The sequence below is a fragment of the Equus quagga genome, chromosome 8, assembly GCF_021613505.1.
Source record: "Equus quagga isolate Etosha38 chromosome 8, UCLA_HA_Equagga_1.0, whole genome shotgun sequence".
In the NCBI taxonomy this organism is placed as follows: Eukaryota; Metazoa; Chordata; class Mammalia; order Perissodactyla; family Equidae; genus Equus; species Equus quagga.
This window is the reverse complement of record NC_060274.1, coordinates 118069707-118090367: the sequence shown is the minus strand read 5'-3', so window position 1 is coordinate 118090367 and position 20661 is coordinate 118069707. Positions and strand designations below refer to the sequence as shown.

The 20661-nt window shown below is 45.8% G+C and overlaps 1 protein-coding gene across 2 annotated transcripts in view; it reads left to right on the top strand.

Moving 5' to 3' along the window:
* The window catches only part of DENND2A (DENN domain containing 2A), a 99404-nt gene that overhangs the window by 60889 nt on the left and 17854 nt on the right, over nt 1-20661 (top strand). For both annotated transcript variants that reach the window (XM_046669674.1, XM_046669673.1), the window contains 8 exons: nt 2496-2589; nt 3084-3134; nt 4276-4463; nt 8831-8940; nt 9929-9998; nt 11126-11203; nt 15641-15781; nt 17214-17362. In XM_046669674.1, coding sequence (XP_046525630.1) covers nt 2496-2589; nt 3084-3134; nt 4276-4463; nt 8831-8940; nt 9929-9998; nt 11126-11203; nt 15641-15781; nt 17214-17362 — 881 coding nt within the window. The remainder of the gene's footprint in view (nt 1-2495; nt 2590-3083; nt 3135-4275; nt 4464-8830; nt 8941-9928; nt 9999-11125; nt 11204-15640; nt 15782-17213; nt 17363-20661) is intronic.

Here is a 20661-nt window from a genome sequence, read left to right as displayed (position 1 = left end):
AAAGCATGTTTAAAGTTTTTCTCTCTGCGGAAAATTTTTTTAAATAAAAAGGAACGAAGATTTATTGGCTGAAGTATATATGGCTTCCCACATATTCCATAACCTGATTTAAAGTGAGAAAACCCTTCTCTGTCACATTCTTGCTGCTACTCACATAGCGCTCATGAATGGTCTTGTGTGATAGTTACGAATGCTTCTTGGCCCTCCCTGTTAGCTTGTAAATGCCCTGAGAAGGAGTGCCACGTCCATCTGTCTTCTTATCCCCCACGGCTTCTAGCAAAATCCCTTGTACATAGGAGATGCTTAGTATTCATTCAACAAATTCACAATCAACAAATATTTATTGAGTACCTCCTGTGTGCCAGGCGCTGTTCTATCCCGTACGGGTACTGTTACAGCAGTAAACAAAAGTGACAAAAATCCCTGCTCCGAAGCTCACAGTCTAGTGTTCATTGTAGTTGAATAAACAGAAGGATGTTAACTATGGTAACTGTCTTCTTTCTAGTTATTTTTAGATATTTTGGGGGGAAATTTTGAATGAGTTTAAAGATTTCTTTCTCCCCAAAAAGCACTTTGACCTAGGAACTCATTTGTTTATTTATGTTTTTTAAATTGTGGTAAAATACACATCTAATTTACCATGTCAACCATTTTTAAGTGTACGATTCAGTGACATTAAGTAGATTCACATTGTTGCACAACCATCACCACCATCCATCTCCAGAACTTTTTCATCTCCCCAGCTGAAACTGTGCACCCGTTAAACACTAACTCCCCATTTCCTCTACCCCAGCCCCTGGCAACCACCGTTTCACTTTCCGTCTCTATGAATTTGCATATTCTAGGTACTTCACATAAATGGAATCGTACAGTATTTGTTTTTTGGGGACTGGCTTATTTCACTTCATATAATGTCCTCAAGGTTCATCCATGTTGGAGCATATGACAGGATTTCCTTCCTTTTTAAGGCTGAATAGTATTCCATTATATATAGGTATCACATTTTGTTTATCCGTTCATCCATTGATGGACATTTGGGTTGTTTCCACGTCTTGGCTGTTGTGAATACTAGCAACGCATTTATATGGTGTCTTCTTCCAGGGGAAATGGGGTTAGCATTAATATCCCAATGGTTAGAACACTTGCGAAAAGACTAGAAGGCCGGTTCAGGGATGTGAGCTCTGAAGGAAAAGGGGGGTTTGTAAGAGCAAATATAAATGCCACATGGCAGGGATTTGGTGGTGAAAGTAGAGACCTCATTCAGGTTAGATTCATGGTTAGAGATGAGGAGTTCACAAAGAGAGCAGGCACAGCCAGGGCCGGGCCCCCGCCCGTCAGGAGCCAGAGTGTGCAGGTGTCCGAGATACGGCAGGGCAGTCTCAGTAGCAGTCTGCAGAGCCAGAGGGACAGGGCCCAGGCCCACCACAAGGAGACCTTGAGAATAAGCCACCCTCCTCTCTGGGCGGGCCAGTGCTCCGGCTTGTGAAGAGGAGCTAGTGAGCTATGTTGGGGAGTGGATCAGAGGAGTGGAGGGCAGAGATGGGGATTGGCAACACCTTGTCCACTGCACCCACCTGGGTACCTACCATCCAGTTTACCGTAGCACATCCCTCCTTCTGTTCTTCCCAATGCATAAAAGAATGTAAAACTTTTCAAGTCAGCTTAAAAACACAGTTCCCCTTTAAAATCGCTAGTTTGCCTCAACTGTGCATGGGTAGACTTGCCTTTCCCCCAACTTGGTGGAACCCAGGAAGCTCCCACCTTTGACAGTTGCGGGAGGTGCTGTGAATCCTGGTGGGAAGTAACCCAGGGCTTCCATCACCAGACTGTTCTGCCATAGTCAGCCTGGAAAATGTGCCTCTGAGTAGTGGTGTCTGTTGACTTGGCACTAGGAGAGGTCGTGAAAGGCCCCAGCAAGTCTGGAGTGAGTGTTCCTCTGTGGAAAGGGCAGCGTGTCGGGTACATGGCACCACTCCATGCAGTCTCCAGCTAGGACTCAAGATCCACCATAATCCGTGCTCCCTTCCCACCCGGGGCTTCTCAGACGTTCCTTGGCATGGTTCCCATGGAAGGGGCTCTGCCTGGGAACATTTTTTTTTTTTTTTTTTGGTATCTCTTTCTTTTCTTTTGTTTTGGGAGCAAAAGCTCCTTCCCAAACCACAGTGACATCGCTGTATCACAGTGAGAGCAGCCATCGCACCATTAGCCAATGAAATCTTCTCCCTCTGTGTCTCAGCTGGATGTGTTAGCATATTTAGACAACACCCGCCCACACATCAGTGAGGCTGGCAGCCTCCTTTAGTGTTCTTGACAGCCATGTTCCCGTCTGACAGAAAAGAGTGATTGAAAGACACCGGTAGGCTGGTGGGAGATGTCTCCTCCAGCCCCGTTTCCCTGGCCCTCCATCATCCTAGCAGCAAACGGGCAGCGGAGGAATCCCAGCTGCACGTGGGGAGGAGGCTGCTAACACTGGCTTGTCTTCTGGTATCTGGCAGCTGGTATTGCGAATCAATGCCGTTTATGAGGCACGGAGAGGAAAGAAGCGGGTGAAGAGGCTGTCCCAGTCAACAGAGAGCAGCTCAGGAAAAGGTAGGACCCCCCACAAGAATCTGAAAACACATTCTTCCTGCAAGTGGCTTCCTGTTGTTCGGAGTCGGCGCACTAAGGAGGACAACAAGTTGGTGCTTTGTAAATGTCTCCCACTGTCCTCGGGCCAGTTGAAGAGCCCAGAGCCCAGCCTGGTGGCATGTCTTCTGGGCCTCTTTCCCTGTCCATCCATCAAGTCAGTCCAGTGCTGCATGCGCTGACCTCACCATGGGCACAATCTCCTTTGCTCAGCATGCATAAAAGGGGCCAGTATCTTTTGCTGTAATTTTTAATATAGGTACCATCTGAACTAGAGCCAAATTAATTTGGAAATACATTTAGTTGGACAAATGACATGGTTTGTCCATTTTTTTTTAAATAGACAAAAAGAAAACACCCCCTCTGAACTAGAAATCTTTGATTTGTGTTACCGCATGGAAAAAGTTTCCTGCATTCGAACTCACATTTGCAACTTTTTTTTTTTTTTTTTGGTCTAGTGACAGATGAGAACAGTGAATCTGACAGTGACACCGAGGAGAAGCTGAAAGGTGAGAAGAGCAGTTGCTGTGCAGGGTGCATGCAGGTGACTAGGAAGCTACAAGGATGGCCCTTCCTGCTTAGTGTAATGGACGAGACAGAAGCCTCCTTGGGCAAGCTTGTTAGGCAAGGCGTGGATGTCTGAGGGGATGGGGACCGGTGTGGGGGGCGGTGTGCGGCTGTCTCAGGGGCGACAGTCCTGAGCATGACCAGAATGGGCCTGGTCATTCACCAAGCCTAGCGCTCTACCTGGAGACCCAGAGTGGCTACCCTGCAGCACACGCCTGTTCCCATGTCCTCCAGTTATGTCATAGGTGTTTTCCTTACCTATGTAAGGTACATCACTGCTGGCCAGGGACTCCTGAGACCTGGGGCTCTTGCCCATTCCTATTAAAATTGCTATATGATCTGGAGGAAATCCCTTAAGATTTCAGGGCCCCTAGTTCCTCATCTGTCAAAAGAAGTTGCTGAAATAATTGGTCCTTGTGGCTGTAACTTGGTGATGTAGGCCTAGGCTGTAGTGAGTTTCGCACAATCTCTCAGACTCCGGGACGGGGATCCCGCGATGGGACACCCACCCTCACTGGCCCTGCCTCGTTCGCCTCTAATGCCTCACTTCTCCCCAGCGGCCTCTAGAATGCAGCAAGTCCACGTCCATTGCATCAAATGGTGGCAGGAGAGAAGGTCCCTGGGAGTTCCAGAGTTAGGTCACTGCCAGTTGAGTCACGTGGGGTGTTTACAAAGCTCCCAGCTCCAAAAGCTCTTAGGTCTGGATTTTTTCACATCCCACAAACTGAAAGATGAAGGAAATGAGTGAAGGAAGGAATCAGTGTCCCCTCCCCATCTGACAGAAGAAGGCAAGGACTTCTTGAGCCACTGCCCCAGGTCCAGACAGCAAATTCATGGAGGAGCAGACGCCCCACATTCCAGGCTCCTGCACCCCAATTAGCCTAGCAGCCTGTCAAATGTTGCTCCTCACAGAACTTTGGCAAGGATCCCAAATAAAGAGTTTTGTATTAATATGTTAAATGTGGGACACTTTTTTAGGCTTAGAAAAAGTACTTGAGCTGAGAATTACACAGCCTGTTGTAGTTCTGTGCAATTCCACATTGGAAAGTGAGTCATTTTCAGACTCGCTCTCTCTGTCTCCAGCTCATAGCCAACGCCTGGTCAATGTGAAGTCACGCCTGAAGCAGGCTCCAAGATACCCGTCACTAGACCGGGAGCTCATCGAGTACCAGGAGAGGCAGCTCTTCGAGTACTTTGTGGTCGTGTCATTGCACAAGAAGCAGGCCGGGGCTGCGTATGTGCCAGAACTCACCCAGCAGTTCCCTCTGAAGGTACAGGGCGGGCCAGGCCTCTGCAGCCTACCAGGGGACTACTACGGCATTCTTGCCAAAATCTTGGTGGAGCTCGTGGTTTCAGGGAGGTGTGGGAGTCTGAGGAAAGCTTAGTGTCTAGAATCTCAAAAATGGGTCCTAATTAGGGTATATCAAATGGAAATCACTGCTGCTGGAGAATTTGGGAGGTCCCAGGAAGTGAGATTCAAGGACTCAAAGTATGGACAAAAATACTTACTCACTTCCTGTGGTCAGTCACTATGCTGACCGTACCATCCTCTTCATCCTCCGAGTCTCCTTATCCAGCCACATCTCTTCCCAGCCTATCCTAGAAACCTCTTTCCTGTCAAGCCACACAGCTCTGCCTAAGGGGTGTCATGTTTGTGTCCATGCTAAACATCTGTACATGCACTGTACGGTGTATGTGTGCGTTCACGAGAATCCTATTCTATTCTAACATGGTTCTTGGCTATGTGGATTTGGCTTACCATATATTAAATCATGGCAGCTAAAATGAAATGGCATTCAATAAAGCCTAAAATGGCATGGCCAATAGTATGTAAATTATTCTCAGGCTTTGACATCAATATTAAAGATGTTTCACCACATTCTAATTCAGTTCAACCAGAGTTTACTGAGATCCTATTACATTCAAGCTGTTTTCTTCTTGGTCCTTGGGGATTACAAAGTTGAGCAAGATGTGTTTCCTGTCCTCAGGGAGCTTACACTCTGACAGGAGGGCATAAGGTAAGCATATAATGACTCACAAGGTAGAACGTGACACTCTTCCTTCAGTTCATACAATGAGGATGCTCAGAGGTGGGAAGAGAGGGGGGAGCTCATGTTCTGGTCCTCTCAGAGCCTCCCTTTGCTGCCACCACTGAGGCATAAACCCAGCATGTACTAAGGCCTAGGTCTCAGCTGTCCACTCCTTTCCTGGGCCAGCCTTCCTTCCATTCTGCCCACAGTGGTCTAGCACAGCAGTCAAGTCCTGTCCTTGGAGTTTAGGGTGGCAGCTGTACATAAGTGAAGTAAACCGCAGCAGCAGCCCTCCAAACTGGCGTGTATTCACCTTCCTCCTGCTGACCTCTGGGGCTAATCCCCTGAAAACGCCAGTGCTGTGGGTGTGCCCCCGTTTAGTTGAGAACCACACAGAGCGTGCACCAAGGTGCAAAGGACTGACCTAGTATCCTGTTTACTCCCCTAAGGGCCTCGCACAGTGGCACACATGGCAGTACTTAATCAGTGTTCCAGAAATAAAGGCATTAATTCATGAATTAATGAATCACCTTATCTATTGAATGTTTGTAGTTTCCAGCCTAGAATCTCCAGGCTCCTAGACATCTACATTAAAACTTTGTTTGAGTAGAAATTTGCATTGTCACTGTTGAAAAGGGGACTAATCCAGAAATATATAAAGAAAAAGGTCTATAAATCCCACTATACAGAGATCATCACTGTTAGCATTTTGTTGTGTTTTCTTTTCTTTTCTCATAGCATAATTTTCTTACAAAACTGGGATTGTACATTGTATAATTTTTGTATCATGTTTTGTAAACCTATCATTATTTATAAACATATTTAATACAAATTCTAAAACACCATTTTTTAAATTACACGATGCTCCCTTATGTGGATATACCCTATCTATTTAACCACTCTTCTGTTGGAAATGTATCTTGCTGCCAGTGTTTCTTTAGACACATATTTTTAATACTATGGTGATCATTCTGTGTATGTGGTTTTGTATACCAGGCTATTTTATATCTCCTTGCCTTCACTCACTCTGTCTGTCAGAAGACCTTTTTTCCTCCTCCTTTCTCTTTTTCATGAGTTTTATCTCCCACTCCTACATTCACCTTAGTCAAGGTTTATACTCCATATTCACACACAAGATCATGCCTGCCATGTTCCATTAAAATGTTTGCTGTCGCACAGTTCTCTTTATGGCAGTTCATGGAGACTAGGGTACTTTCCAGCCATCTATGATTGGTTGTATTGGTAAGAGATTTCTATGTGCTGCTTCGTGTATGCATGTATGTGCACACGTGGCTTGATAAGTCATATGCTGATGACTGTGTGTAGGCATGTGTGTGTACACACATATTGTGTTTATCATGCATGTGATCTGAGGGTGGTGCATCCAAATGATAACGGGGCGATGCTGAAAAGTGCTGGAACTCACTTTCCTACAAGGCCTGCTCTTCAGTTCTCTAAGGCTGTTTCCACTGTGGAAAGCTGTCATTAGTCCTTCCTTTGGTATTCTTTATAGTTGGGGGTCCCTCACTTGGTGGTGATTAATGACTTCTTCCAACAACTATGCCCAGCTGGTATTTGCTTCTCTGTGAGGCTCTCCAAGGGTAGTCAAAAATTAGTGCTTTGGCAACAGTCTGAGCTAGCGAATTATCAACTCAAAAACTGTTCCAGGATCAGTTGGAATCTTCTGGGTCATGGATGGAAGAGAGAACCATTATACAGAAAAGAAATAATGACCATTTATTCCGAAGAAGAAAAACTAAAGGACGATGAATGACTGGCTTTGAGTCTATAAATGGTGACCATGTTTCATTCATTGATAGTTGTCTCAACCATTAATATTACTGGCAGCTTTAATTAAATTTGATCTAGCCTAAAGGGAATCATACTGGAAGTGAGTTTTAAAGTTGAAAACAATCAGCACGGGGCTTTATTCATTTGGACGCTGTCTCTGGAGACCTCCTGTCTCTGATATTTGATATTTGGTGGCCTTGGGAAGGCTTGAAGATCCTCTCTGAAGTGGTTGATGATACTGCTGGCCTGCAAACTTCGGGAACTGTCTGCCAGGCTGGTTTAAAGTGGAGGTCAGTGGCAAGCTTTGAGAAACAAAATAAGAAATTGGTGGAAAATATTACAGAAAGAAGTTAGATTAGACATTACAATTTCCTAACTTCAGAAATTCAGACTCCACTTGCTTCAAGTATCTGATATTTAAATTACTAAAAGTTGCTTTAGCATAATTTATTTTTCCTTAACTGTTTATATAGGAAATTTAACAAACTTAAACCTATCAAGAAACCTATCAACAAAAAAAAGCCAACAATTTTTCCCAACACTTTAAAGTACCAATTTATAAGCAAACTATGCTAATTATAAACTATTGCTTTTTTTGTTTCACAAAGTTATATCTAGAGTACCTTTTTTTAATTGTGGCAAAAACACATATAACCTAAAATTCACCATCCCAACATTTCCAGGTATGCCGTACAGTATTGTCAACTACTTGCATGTTGATGTGCAACAGATCCCCAGAATGGAGTGCTTTTTGAAAGCACAGGTTCCTGTTCATAAACAAAATAAGCAAACTCTTGGCTTATTTTCTAAATCTCTAAATCAGACTTTATTAATTTGCTCTGTTTTTAAGTAAGATGATATTCATTCAGTCTCGGATGTGTCAGATAAATCAGAGACAGAAAAACAGGCAGACTAGAGATTAAGATCATTTTTATTTCTAGCTAGATTCCATACTAGTTTTGTGATCATGGGCAAATTGCTTAACTTCTCAGGGCTTATTTCCTTATCTCTAAAATAAGAATGTCAGGCTGGCTGATGTCTGGTTTTCTTCTAGTTCTGACATTCAAGGACTCTGAAATGAGTTGAATTTCACTGTATAATATAATTTAACTGGATGTATTCGCTAAGAAGTGTTGTAAAACATCTTTGCCTGGATCAAGGAGAGACAGCCTTGCCTGGACCCAGAGGTTGGAAGACTGGATTTGAGTGTCTGCCTTGCAGATTCATGAGTTTCCTATTTGGAAGGGATTGCCATGACCATATTTCCTTATTTGATTAAAATACTCGTATTCTGGGCCAGCCCAGTGGCACAGTAGTTAAGTTCACACATTCCGCTTCAGCGGCCCAGGGTTTGCCGGTTCAGATCCCGGGTGCGGACCTACGCACTGCTTGTCAACCATACTGTTGCAGGCGTCCCACATATAAAGTAGAGGAAGATGGGCATGGATGTTAGCTCAGGGCCAATGTTCCTCAGCAAAATAGGAGGATTGGCGGCAGATGGTAGCTCAAGGCTAATCTTCCTCAAAAAAAAAAAAAGGAAAGAAAGAAAATACTTATATTCCAGAATTTTAAATGTAGAGAACATTTCTCTAAAGCACATTATTTTTTTCTCCTGTCTTACCCCACAAGACTATGGTTGGAACTGCCTGGGGAAAAAAAGGCCCCAGCAGACTGAGCGGCAGCCCCCTCCCATGAGAGAAGGTCAAAGTGGTGGTCACGACTGTGGGAAGATGGGAGATGTGGTCTTGCCAAGCATCTGCCTCACTCTTCTATGCAGAGGTTTATTCTCCAGCCTTCTCTTGCCCTTCTCCCTGCAGTTGGAAAGGTCTTTCAAGTTCATGAGAGAGGCTGAGGACCAGCTGAAGGCTATCCCCCAGTTCTGTTTCCCCGATGCCAAGGATTGGACTCCTGTCCAGCAGTTTACCAGGTATGTGCTGGTATCTCCCCTTCCTACCCCTAAAGACTAAGACGAGAACTAGAGAGGGGGTCATAGATGGCAGACCCCTTAAGTCAATCTTACTGTTAAGCAATCCTGATGGATCTGAGCCTAGAGATTTCTCCTACCAGTGTTTTTAAAACTTCCCTGAAGATAAGAATCACCTTGCTAAGTAGGCAGATTCCAAGGCCTCCCACTCAGTCTGAAAACATATCTGTTTCATAAGCCATCATGAAGGGCAATAAGGTAATTCTAGGTCTAGGAAAAATCAGGGAAATATTGCCCGTCACCCATCCTTGTCCAGTGCTCCCGACACATTTCTTCAATAGCCCATCCAGCACTTACTCGGAGTAGAGAAAGTTTACATTTCTGCTTTAACCCTTTTTGTTAGAAACCAACATTTTTCTTATCAGATGTTTCAGCAATTGACCACACTCAGTAGGCTGCAACTCCTAAGTGTTTGAGGGACACTGTGTTCCTTGAAGTTGGCCCAGCAGTCTTTAAGGATAGTCTTAAGTCTCAAGGTGGCTCTGAACAGACTGTTTCCCTGGAGAGCCGTACCAGGGACAGTTCTGAGAGGTACAGAACTGTCCCACTCTTCAACTGCTCCCTCACTGAGTCACATCCCTAGATCAGCCACCTCACCCTCAAGCTCAGTGAAAGCAGTAGCCACAATAGATGCCCAATGAATGACTGCTGTTTTGTGCAATGGGATGGCTCAGGTGACAGACTTATATGAGAGCTCAAGATGAAAAAAAATTCCCCTTTCCTCTCGGGACACAGTGACACTTCAGATCTCCCTCTCCCTGACATAGGCTCTGAAGCTCTAGGCGACCAGAGTCCCAGCACAGAGACGGACAAGCAGGACAGGGAGCAGCCGTGTTCGACAGCCTCCTCCAAAATGTCTCCTGGTTGCTCACCACAATGTGTCCTTCATTTTGTTTTGCTTTGTAATGCACTTTTGTTTTCCCAACCACAGTGAAACATTCTCATTTGTCTTAACTGGAGAAGACGGGAGCAGAAGGTTCGGTTACTGCCGAAGACTGCTGGTTAGTACATTGTGCTCTCAGTCAGCACGAGCGCCGTGCAGAGCCAGCACTGGCGTCCTAAGGTTTTGTTCACCATGTACCATGAGGGAAGGGACAGGAGGTGTGGCGGTTCATCAGGGTAGTTAAAAACATGGAGGATTTGGAGGCCCTCCTGAGTCTTACTGGTAGATGGGAACGATATCTCTGTCTCCTTCGGAAAGAAAATACTTTCTCCATTGTTTTCCCTGCCAAATAAAAGACTTTGCTCTCCTTAGGCCAAAGTCCTTTCTAATAAACTACCCTAAACAGACTTTTTAATAGCTTAGAGAGAACGTTCATAATAGTTGCTCAGGGCAGAAGAAGGATAGTTTTATTGTTCCTGATGCAAGTAATTCAAGTTTCTCCTTCAGAACAATCACCTTTAAAAGTCAGAAACTTATTCCAATAAAATGACCGTGACAAGACATTTTAGAACTTGTCTTTTTGAGGCCCATTCTTTTGAACATTTGCAGTCATGGCAAATCATTTTCTCTGAGAATGTGTTTTAGTCTTAGAAATAGGTTAATATAGTTTAGAGTCAAGAATAATGCATGGCACATATAGGTGTTCAATAAATATTTGTTGAATTAGTGAATAAAAAGTATGGATAATAATTGAAAAAGTTAAGTGGCCTAATTTTTGTTGATAAAATTACTTTAGAGTTTAAGAATTGAGATTGATTTTCTTTTTTGTTTTGAAAATTAGCTTAAATTCAGTTTCCAAAAAGGATTTTCAGAAATGATTTCTCATCTGGAATTATCATTATAATAAACATATGGTCTCCAGGTAACTCCTTAGAAGGAACTACAGTGATTTGGGTAAACAAGTTAGGCCTCCTTACTTATGGTCCATAGGCCATATTGAGCACCTACTGTGTACACAACACCCTTGATTTGGTTCTTTCAGGAAAATAAAAAAATACATACCACATGGCCAGGAGTGCCTTCCACCTATAAGATGGAGTATTGGTAACTTCTTACCTCATTGGGTTGTCCAAAGGTCTGGTATGTGGACACAGCAGGCACCCAGTAGGCACTCAAAAGCATTTGGGTTCTATCCTTCCCTGGGGTTGGTAACACTCCTGATTTCCTTGTGTTTCACTCCAAAAGCCTGGTGGCAAAGGAAAGCGTCTCCCTGAAGTTTACTGCATCGTGAGCCGCCTGGGATGTTTCAGCCTCTTTTCCAAGGTGAGGACTTGGGCCTCAGAGAACGGAGGAAGGGAAGGGAAGGCAGGGCCCAGGAGGACCCAGCAAACACTCCAACTCTGGGCACTTTTATAATCTTATTCTCTACCTCTTTTCCTTCCCACTTCCTCCTCCTCCGCTCATCACCTCCTCTCTTCTCTTACCATTGGGATAGGAAAGAAGAGCTGATGAAAGGCAGGGCCCAGAAGCTGGGGAAGAGGAGGGAGTCAAAGTAATTGTAATCGAGGATGGGAGGGGAAGAGGATCTTCCCAGAATGTTCCATATGTTTTATTTTCCTTCCTCTAAGCTTTTTTTTGTCATACTAGCTTTTGTTGAACAAAAAAGGCCACTATGATGGATGGATGGATGTGTATCTATGTATCTGTATGTTCTGTGTGTGTATATGTTATGTGCTTATGTGAGATTTATTATTATAATAGTGCTCTAAGTCTATCAAAATCTTAATATAATTTGGTCCTCTTTTTGGGAAAATGAGCCAGTACATCAAGACATAAGAATTGCCATATTGAATTGGCCCATCCACCCCAGTATTTTGGATTGGTGTATAGGAGATAACTACTATCCTACATGATGCTAATCTCAAAAATTAGGTATAATCCAATATTTGTTTCCTATATTAACCAGACATGAGTATCCACAAATTTATTTTAAATCCTTCTTGAGCGTCTATTTCAGTCTAGCTTTCTTTTGGAGAACTGACATCCTACATCTAGTGTCCGTGGATGTAAAGCAGCACTTCCTAAAAGCATTCTGAAACAAAAGCCTGCCTCCTGCCCACCCTTCACCTGAACTCAGAGGAAGCCTGAACTATACTGATGGAGAGTGACCTCTTGCCGTGGTAGAACTTGTAACTTCTACGCAAGTCTGTTTGAAATAATTAACGGTATCAACGTAATCTGAGACACAGTCTCACATCCACTCCACCTGAGGTGGTAACCGTTCTACATTAAAGTTGGTCATTTACAAGCTCTAGCACAGGTGTGCCTTGCTGCTCATGCCAGTCTTTCACACAAGTTTGTTTAAAGGTGGCCGTGTCGTTGTGAGAATGCTTATGGAAGCTAGAAGTAAAACAGCCCGTGTGAGTTAGCCCAGCATCCTGTGGCGGCTTCGGAGTTCAGAAACTTCTTTGCTATGTCATGGACAGGGCACACAGAGCAAGTAAACATGCTGACTTACTTGTGTGGTGCACAGTCCTGTGATTTCCTGCAAGTTGTGTGGCTGGGGATATTTTAGGAGTGTAGCATGCTGACTTGCCAAAGACCACACAGCAAATACTCAGGAGAGAACCAGAAACGGAGCTTAGCTAACTGATCCTTAGGATTCAAGCTGTTTCCAGGTGTGGGATAGGATGACTAAAATGGCAACTTGTCCTTTAGTAAGAACAGCTCTCAGAATCTCTGAAGAAGGGTGTATCATTAAATATGGCCGCAATAATGCTGTGTAACAAGCCACAGTGGCTTAAAGCGGCAATCATTTACTCTCAAAGACGAGCAGGTCAGCTGGGGTTCAACTCTCTTCGTCTCGGCTGGGCCCATTTATGTGCTGCAGGCAGGCTGAGGTTGGCTGATCTAGGCTGGCTGATCTCTGCTTTAGGCTACACGGCTGGGGCTCGTCCACATCTGTGTCATCCTCCTTAGACAGTGAGCTGGCCCATGTGTGCCCTTCTTGTGGCAAGGGCACAGGCACAAGAGGGCAAGCAGACACACATAAGGCAGGCCTCCTAAGGCCTGGGCTTAGAACTGGCACACTGTCACTTCTGTCTCAGTGTTCCTCAACCTTTTTTTCATTATTGCTCCCCTAAGCAGCCCTGTCAGACTTTTTCCCTCAATTGCCTCCCCAGACCTCATAAAATTCTTTTAAACTTTTTGTCATATTATTTTTTATTGTGCTAAAATGTGCATAAAATTTACCATTTTTAAGTGTACCGTTCAGTGGCATTATGTTCATTCACACTGTTGTGCAACCATCCCCACCATCCACCTGCAGAACCGAAACTCGGCACCCATCCAACACTAACTGCCTATCCCCTCCTCACCCAGCCCCTGGCAGCCACCATTCTTCTTTCTGTCTCTATGAATTCGACTACTCTAGGAGCTCATGTAGGTGGAATCATACAATATTTGTCCTTTTGTGTCTGGCTTACTTCACTTAGCATAATTTCCTCAAAGTTTATCAATGCTGTAGATTATGTCAGAATTTCCTTCTTTTTAAGGCTGAATGATATTCCATTGTATGTATATACTACATTTTGTTTATCCATTTATCCATTGGTGGACATTTGGTTTGTTTCTACCTTTTGGCTACTGTGAATTATGCTACTTTTAACGTGGGTGTACAAATATCTGTTTGAGCCCCTGCTTTCAATTCTTTTGGGTAAATACCCAGAAGTGGAATTGCTGGACATGTGGTAATTCTATGTTTAATGTTTTCAGCAACTTCCATACTCTCTTTGGTTTATTTTAAGATTGGCACCTGAGCTAACATCTGTTGCCAATCTTTTTTTCTTCTCCTCCCTAAAGCCCCCCAATATGTAGTTGTATATTCTAGTTGTAGGTCCCTCTGATTGTGCTATGTGGGACGTCCCCTCAGCACAGCATGATGAGCAGTGCCATGTCCACACCCACGATCTGAACCGGTGAAACCCTGGGCCGCCAAAGCGGAGCATGCAAACCCAACCACTTGGCCACGGGGCCAGCCCCTTCCATACTATCTTTTTAATAATAAATTTTATTTAACCCAATACATGCAAAATATTATCAACATATAATGTTGAAATATGAAAAGTGGTTGATATTTTACATTCTTAATTTTGTATTTTGAAATCTGCTGAGTATTTTATACTTATAACACATCTCAATTCAGACTAGCCGTATTTCAAGGGCTCTATAGCTACATGTGCTACTATTATAAATGGCATTTTTATTTAAGCCCTTTGATTACTAGGTTGTGGAGGGTCTTGCATTTGGATGTGTTTGTGTGTGTGAGGAAGATTGGCCCTGAACTAACACCTGTTGCCAATCTTCCTCTTTTTGCTTGAGGAGGAGTGTCCCTGAGCTAATATCTTTGCCAGTCTTTCTCTATTTTGTATGTGGGATGCCGCCACAGCATGGCTTGATGATTGGTGTGTAGGTCCACGCCAGGATCCGAACCCACAAACCCTGGGCCACCGAAGCAGAGTGCAGGAACTTAACCACTACGCCATCAGGCCAGTCCCTTGGATTTTTTTTTTAGTAAGAATTTTATTGAGAGAAATTCACATACCATACAATTCACCCATTTAAAATATATAATTCAGTGACTTTTAGCATGTTCACAGAGTTGTGCAATCATTACCACAATTTTGGGACATTTTCATCACCCCAACAAGAAACTGTACCCATTAAGAGTCACTTCCCAACCCTAGACAACCTCTAGTCTGCTTTCTGTCTCAATGGATTTGACTATTTTGATTGTTTCATCTAAGTGGAATCTTATAATATATAGCCTTTTGTCACTGGCTTCTTTCACTTACCATAATATTTTCAAGGTTCATCCATGTTGTAGTATATGTCAGTATTTCATTCCTTTTTATGGTTGAATAATATTCCATTATATGGATATCACATTTTGTTTATCAGTTCACCAGTTGATGGACATTTAGGTTGTTTCCACTTTTTGGCTGTTATGAATAATGCTGCTGTGAACATTAATGTACAAGTTTTTGTGTGAACATATGTTTTCATTTCTCTTGGGTAAATATCTAGGAATGGAATTGCAGAGTCATATGGTAACTCTGTTTAACCTTTTGAGGAACTGCCAGACTGTCTTCCAAAGGGGCTTCACTATTTTACATTCTCACCTGCAGTGTATGAGGGCTCCAATTCCGCCACTTCCTCACCAACACCTGTTATTTTTTTTATTATAGCCCTCATAATGGGTGTGAGGTGGTATCTCATTGTGGTTTTGCTTTGCATTTCCTTAATGGCTACCCCCTGCCTTAATGGTTATCCATGGATACACTGTTTATGTATCTGTTTATGTACTGTGGCCCGTTAGAAGGCTACAAACCATTATAATATCTAAATTTTTTTCACCAACACCCCAAAAAGCAATTTTTCCCCATTGGAGGTGGTATTGCTCCCATGGAGAATGCACATGGCCAAACCCATGTGACAAATAGGACCGTTTTCAAAGTCAAGGGGGCAAGGAACTATACTTCACCCTTTAGTAGGAGAAACTGCAAAGTCCCATCGCAAAAAGAGTGGATACATAGAGGAGAGAATGGGGTGATGACACTTAGGGCAAAAGAGACTATAAGCTTGGCCTGATGAAGACAGCAGGACTTCCCCATAATTCTTCAATCATCCTGGCAGGCCCACTTCATCTGGAAGGGTGTGACCCCTTGGTGACCTGACTTCAGAGTTTTCTGATCCTCACAGATCTTGGATGAGGTGGAAAAACGACGAGGCATCTCTCCTGCCCTGGTGCAGCCCCTCATGAGGAGTGTTATGGAAGCCCCTTTCCCAGCCCTGGGCAAAACCATCATTGTCAAGAACTTCTTGCCAGGATCAGGAACTGAGGTAAGCCATCAGGTTCCTATCCTGTCCTAGGTGGGGATGGCCCAGACAGCCAAGTCCCAATGGTCCGAGGGACTGGCTTGCAATGGGCTGTCACATTTAGTGATGTCCTCTTGCTCCTCAGGCTGGCCCAGATCACTCATCATAAATTCCACTCTAAGTCCAGTCCATCCAGCTCAGGATTCTGGGCCAAGGAGCAACCCCCAGACCTATGCCATGGCAGTGCGTGGTGTTTCTTCACGTGATGTTGGCGTTGCACGTTAGGGACCTACACTGAAGATATTTAGCTTCTCTTACTAGCTCATTACCTTCCTAAATTGTATTTGAACCTGTTTATGTTTTTGGTCTGCATCACCTCTATAACCTTATAGTGTAAAACAGATTCTTTTCAGGGAAGACAAGCTCAGGTATTACTTTGTTTTCATCCTAGACTTTGAAGCATGTCCCTTTCCTTGGCTGGGCTGGGATTTGATGCAGGGGCTTGTTTTCGACCTTCCTATTCCCATCATATGACTCTCTGGACCTCAGAAGGCAGATCCCATTGAGCCTTGAGTCTCTAGTTCCAAAGGCCCTTGGAAAAGCAGGTCACCTCTGGAGACAGGGGAGGGATGAGGATGGGTCTGGGATATTCTGGAACAACCCAATTTCCCAGCACGGAGAGGAGCAGTCTCCCTGTTGCTGGAGAATCCTAAGCCATCCCATACCAGACACAGGTGGCGTGGCCATGGGGATGTTACTGTTAGCCCCACAGTGTGGGAAGCACTGGGCAGGTGCTGTGCTGAGAGTAAAAGCCAGACTCGAGGCTCACTGCGAAGGAGGCAGCTATTGAAAGAGAAAAATGTGCATGTGAGTAGTGACTTGAGATGAATTTAGGAACATTTCAACAAGTGCAGAACGAGAAGATATGCACACTAAACATAAAGCTGAAAACACATCATCAGGAAGGGACTGGAATGGGGTTGGGTTCATTAAGAAAAGCCTTCTAGAGGAGGTGAGTCTTGCAAGTGCTGCCGGGATTTGCTGGTCCTCCTGCATGAGCCTGTGATTCCGTTGCAGTAAGAATATTCCCTTGTGAGACAGAGACGCTTTCCTGTGGGGCTGTAAGGGATAGGACACTTTCATGGTCATAGAACTCCCTTAGCGTGTCCAGATACGTCATTGCCAAGGAGAGCCTCCAGCCACTTGGGGCCAAGGGCCATTGATTCTTCCACCCTCTCTCCCCACCTCCATCTGAACTGTCCTCACACTCAGCCATGAGACTGAGTCCCTACCACCGCTTCCCCAGGATCTCTTTTCCCCAGTCCTTTTTTTCTTTCCCTTTTCCCCTACCAGTGGGCCACCCCTGCTGAGGACCTCAGAGCCCCAGGCCTGCGATGTCTGTGAGAGGCCTGGCCAGGCAGGACGGGCCCCTCATGGCTGCTCCTGTTCCCCACAGGTCATTGAACTGTGCCGCCCACTGGACTCCCGGCTCGAACACGTGGACTTCGAGTCTCTTTTCTCCTCTCTCAGCGTGCGCCACCTCCTCTGTGTTTTTGCCTCCCTGCTTCTGGAAAGGAGGGTCATCTTCATTGCAGACAAGCTCAGGTACCAACCTTGGCTACTTCTGCTCAGGTGTTTGAAGGACAGTCTTGGACTGTCTGGAGTCCGTAGGGCAGGTGACTGCCTAGGATTGTGGAGGAAGCTCCTCTGAGGTAAGATGTGAGTCAGTGGGCCACTAAAACTGGAGGTTTGTAAGGCACACCTGTTATGTGAAACGAGGTAAGCCTGCACTTCTGTGCACTACTTACCTGGTATTTGGCCTACTTCTCACTCCTTCTGCTTTGTGCTGGGCAGTCTACCATGTGCTGGGAACAGAGGAGTAAAGACAGAGCTGTCCTCAGAGAGTTCTCAGTCCAGTGAGGGGAACCCCACTGACTGCCCAGTACCACGTTGTAAAGGCTTACTAGAGGCAATGCGCTCTGGAAACTGAGGGGAGTGCTCATTCCAAGGGGAGGTGAGTACCCCCTGAGGGTTTTTGGGGTTCCCCCCCCCCCCCGATCTTAAAACAAAGAGCAAGTAGGAAGCACATTCCAGGCAAAAGGAGCTGTCAGTACAAAGACAAGGAGAAGGGGAGGCCGAGAGCGTCACCTTCAGGAACTTGAAAGCCATTCACTGTGGCTAAGCAAGAAAGGAAAGCAGAGTGGGAAGCCAGGAGCTGGCAGAGGTGGACAGGCCGGTTCACGGGAGGGCTGCAGGGCCATGCTAGAGAGCACAGACGTATCCCAAAGGCATCCCTTCCTCTCAGTATTAAAATCAATCACACAGAATCTCCCATGCACACACTGCCGCCCACATCCTCATGGTCACATTCAGTGATTTGCAAAGCCCAGGTCCCAAATCAGAGAAGATCTGGATGGAGACACAGACAGGGATTTGGCTTAATTCTGAACTTAAAAAAAAAAAAGAATTCCTGGCATTTTCATCATTTCCAAATACTGAATCAGTGCCTCCTGCACTTTGGAACTGAGGGCACAGAAGCGTGAGTGGTGGCTGCAACTCCAGGAAGAGCTGAGATGTGGGGCCTGACCCGAGAAGGGCCAGCCAACCAGGAGAAGCAGTGAGGCCAACTGAGAAGGCCAACTGGAAAGAAGAAATGCCAAAAACATGAAAATCGAGGAACTGTGGTTTGGAGAAGACTATGACCTCAACTCTGGAAAACAAAAGGGAGGCGGAAGAAAAGGGAAAGAGTGGAAAGGACAATATGTATGAATGTGGAGCTCATCAGGAGGCGTGGTAGGAAATGGAACCCAGCCCTCTCCTCTGGCTGCAGCCCATCTGGTCACCTTGATGGTGCTCCTCTCTGGCCAGCAGCCACTTGGCCATTCCCAGCCTGCTCCCACCCTGTTTTTTAGTTGGCCGTTCACTTTTCATGTCTTAGTTATTGTGCTCCTCGTGCACTTCAGTCAGCTCAGGAAGCAGGCCCTGTCCCTTCGCCTGCAGCTGGTCTGGGCGCTGGGCAGCTCTCCAAGCTCCCTGGGCACTGGGGAATTTGGAGGAGAGAGTTCTCAAGGCTGGGGCCCTGGAAGCTAAGGATGAGTAATAATCCTTCAGTAACCAGGCTCGGATTTCATCAGCACTCTAGTAACTGTCTGTGTTCTCTGGGAGCCCCACTCCGCCCCCCACCCCCCACCGTCATATGCTGTACAATTCTCAGGCCTGACTTTGGGGGAGGGGAAGATGATGCACGTCAGAAAGGCCTAGGTGAGAAGTGAAGGCCAGGTCAAGGAAACCTAGGGCCCCCAGGAGCAGAGAGGGGCAAACAGTCCCTGAGGAGCTTGCTTCTGGGTTAAAGCTGTGAGGCTCAGGGAGGGTCCAGCCTGAGAAAATGTCTGAGGAGATGCGTGTGGCTGGAGAGAAGTGAGCCAATCAGGGCTGTGCCCCATCCGACCCCACGGAGAAGGAGAACAGAAAGTATCGTCTATTTATCTCATCAAAGTACAGTGAAGGAGAAGGTGGGAACAGAAAGGGAGGGGAGCCTGTCGAAGACAAACGCATCCCTGAAGGGCAGCAGAGGGGATGTGTCAGAGGCTCAGGGCGCCAGAACACCTGGAAGTGCCTACAACAGAGATGTCCAGGAGGGGACTTGGCCACCTCTACCTTGTCCCTGGACAGATTTCTAGGTTGACAGGTGGGAGGCTGGGGCAGCCCTTCCCCCAGAGCTGCTGTAATGAGAGGCAAAGGAAACTGATGGGGCCCCAGCCCTGTGAATGGCCCTGCCCCCTCCTCCTCCTGCTCTGGGGCAGCTTTGTCACCCATGTGATCTGACTGGGGGGACTTTGCAGTTTCGCTCCTCACCCCACCTTCCATGGTGCCTGGCACTCCGCCCTTAGAGATTTAGTCTTTCCAAACAGCAAACACCCACGAGAGGGGTAAAATGCCAGCTGGGGCTGCTGTGAGTCGTTCTCACTGTGGGACTCATAGAGCTCCCTGGGTGTTTTCTTTTGCAGCATCGGCCAGATGTGAGGCACTGAGATGGGATTTTAGTAGGCAGAAGAGGCACCAGGAATGTGGGTAACTTTGGTGCCCTCCTTAGGTCCCGAACCAGGCTGTGCTACAGTAATTTCACTGTGTGTGCATGCACGCACAGGCACATGTACGTCTGTAAGTGAAATACCTTAATTACGTTTTTAGAGCCTTTACCCTTTCAGACTTGCATGTCCCTCTCTATCACACAGAGGAGGCCTTCTCAGAGTAGGCAGGAAGCCCGTACATCCTTAGCTGTTGGCCCCGGGTCTCCTCAGGTATAAGGCAAGGGCTGTCTGCACCCAGGCCCCGTGTAGCTCTGACTTTCTAGAGCTCTGGTGTCTCATTGTCCCCAAAGGCAGCTCATTCTTTTCCTGTAACAAATGGCTCCAAGTATTCTCTCTCTTGCCCAATAAATTATCTTTCCACCCAACAGTAGTTCCATGCAGACCTGAAGAGGTGGGAAAATAAATAAAGGCCTGTGGAGCTCTGAGGCAGGAAAAGAAGGAAACAGCGTAAGGGAACCTGATGAGAATAACAACGGTGCAGGAGCAGGGACACTGGAATGTCGCCTCCGGGCCAGGTTCCTCCATGGGTTTGACCTGTATTCTTTCAGGCTCTTGACAACTCAATCAGACAGGTTCTATTATTAGGAAACAAAAAAGCACACAGAGGTGAAGTCACTTTGCTCAAAGAAGCAGTTCGAGGGAGAGCTGGGACTCTGACGCAGGCAGCCTGGCTCCAGAAAAGAGGAGAGGAAAGGAGGAGCAGGCCGCAGTGGGCTGCACTGGGGTGAAGGGCAGCGTCCGTGGCCCTGTCTGGCTATGGAAAGTCTTTTTAAAGACGTGCCGTTAAGACCCCCTTCTTGTTTGGCAGTCACA